At 39.1% G+C, this 663-nt stretch overlaps 1 protein-coding gene across 1 annotated transcript in view; it reads left to right on the top strand.

The window, feature by feature from the left end:
* LOC107575853 (low-density lipoprotein receptor-like) overlaps positions 1–655 on the top strand; it is a gene marked incomplete at its 3' end in the record, with an annotated part of 22,809 nt that extends 22,154 nt beyond the window's left edge. Inside the window, exons 4-5 of the mRNA XM_016262176.1 lie at positions 1–89; positions 509–655. Coding sequence (XP_016117662.1) covers positions 1–89; positions 509–655 — 236 coding nt within the window. The remainder of the gene's footprint in view (positions 90–508) is intronic.
* Between the last annotated feature and the right edge of the window lie 8 nt (positions 656–663).

Below are 663 nucleotides of genomic sequence, written 5' to 3'. Positions count from 1 at the left end.
GTGTGTGCTGTACAGTCATGTGTGTGATGGAGAGATGGACTGTAAGGACGGATCTGATGAAGAACATTGTGAACTTCAGTGCAATCCAGGTGAGATGCAATCACGATTTCACAATCTCAACCCTGACCCATTTTTGACAATATCGACTAAAGGCTGGAATACACTATACAACTTTTGCCCAGATTTTTGCACCGATTTGCAATCTGGACAAGTTGATGCCAGCTGCCAAATTTCAGACCCAGTCTCCAGATCTGAATTGAGAGATTTCATGTAAAGTCTCATAGTGTATGATGGCGTCAAAATCTGAATTTGTTTTTTATTTTTATTTTTATTTTTGTTTTTTACACTTAAGGATGACTTCATCCAGTTGGAAAATATCCAAATATCAAATATTTCAGAATGTCCTTCAGAATGTTACACAATTTTTGGAATATCACTATATAATAAATAATGATATTAAATATATAATGTTTAAAGAGTCTTGACTTGACACTTATCTGTTTTACAGGGATGTTTCAGTGTATTCAGGGGAAGAAGTGTATTGACTTTCGGCAGGTGTGTGATGGGACTCCTCAGTGTCCGGATCACTCGGATGAAGCAGGCTGCTGGAAACCCACTAAGAGCTGCAGCATCCGCTGCGATGGGAACAGCCGCTGTATCCCA

The sequence above is a fragment of the Sinocyclocheilus grahami genome, unplaced genomic scaffold (assembly GCF_001515645.1).
Source record: "Sinocyclocheilus grahami isolate Dianchi unplaced genomic scaffold, SAMN03320097.WGS_v1.1 scaffold2953.1, whole genome shotgun sequence".
Taxonomy (NCBI): domain Eukaryota; kingdom Metazoa; phylum Chordata; class Actinopteri; order Cypriniformes; family Cyprinidae; genus Sinocyclocheilus; species Sinocyclocheilus grahami.
This window is presented reverse-complemented; position numbering and strand designations above follow the sequence as displayed.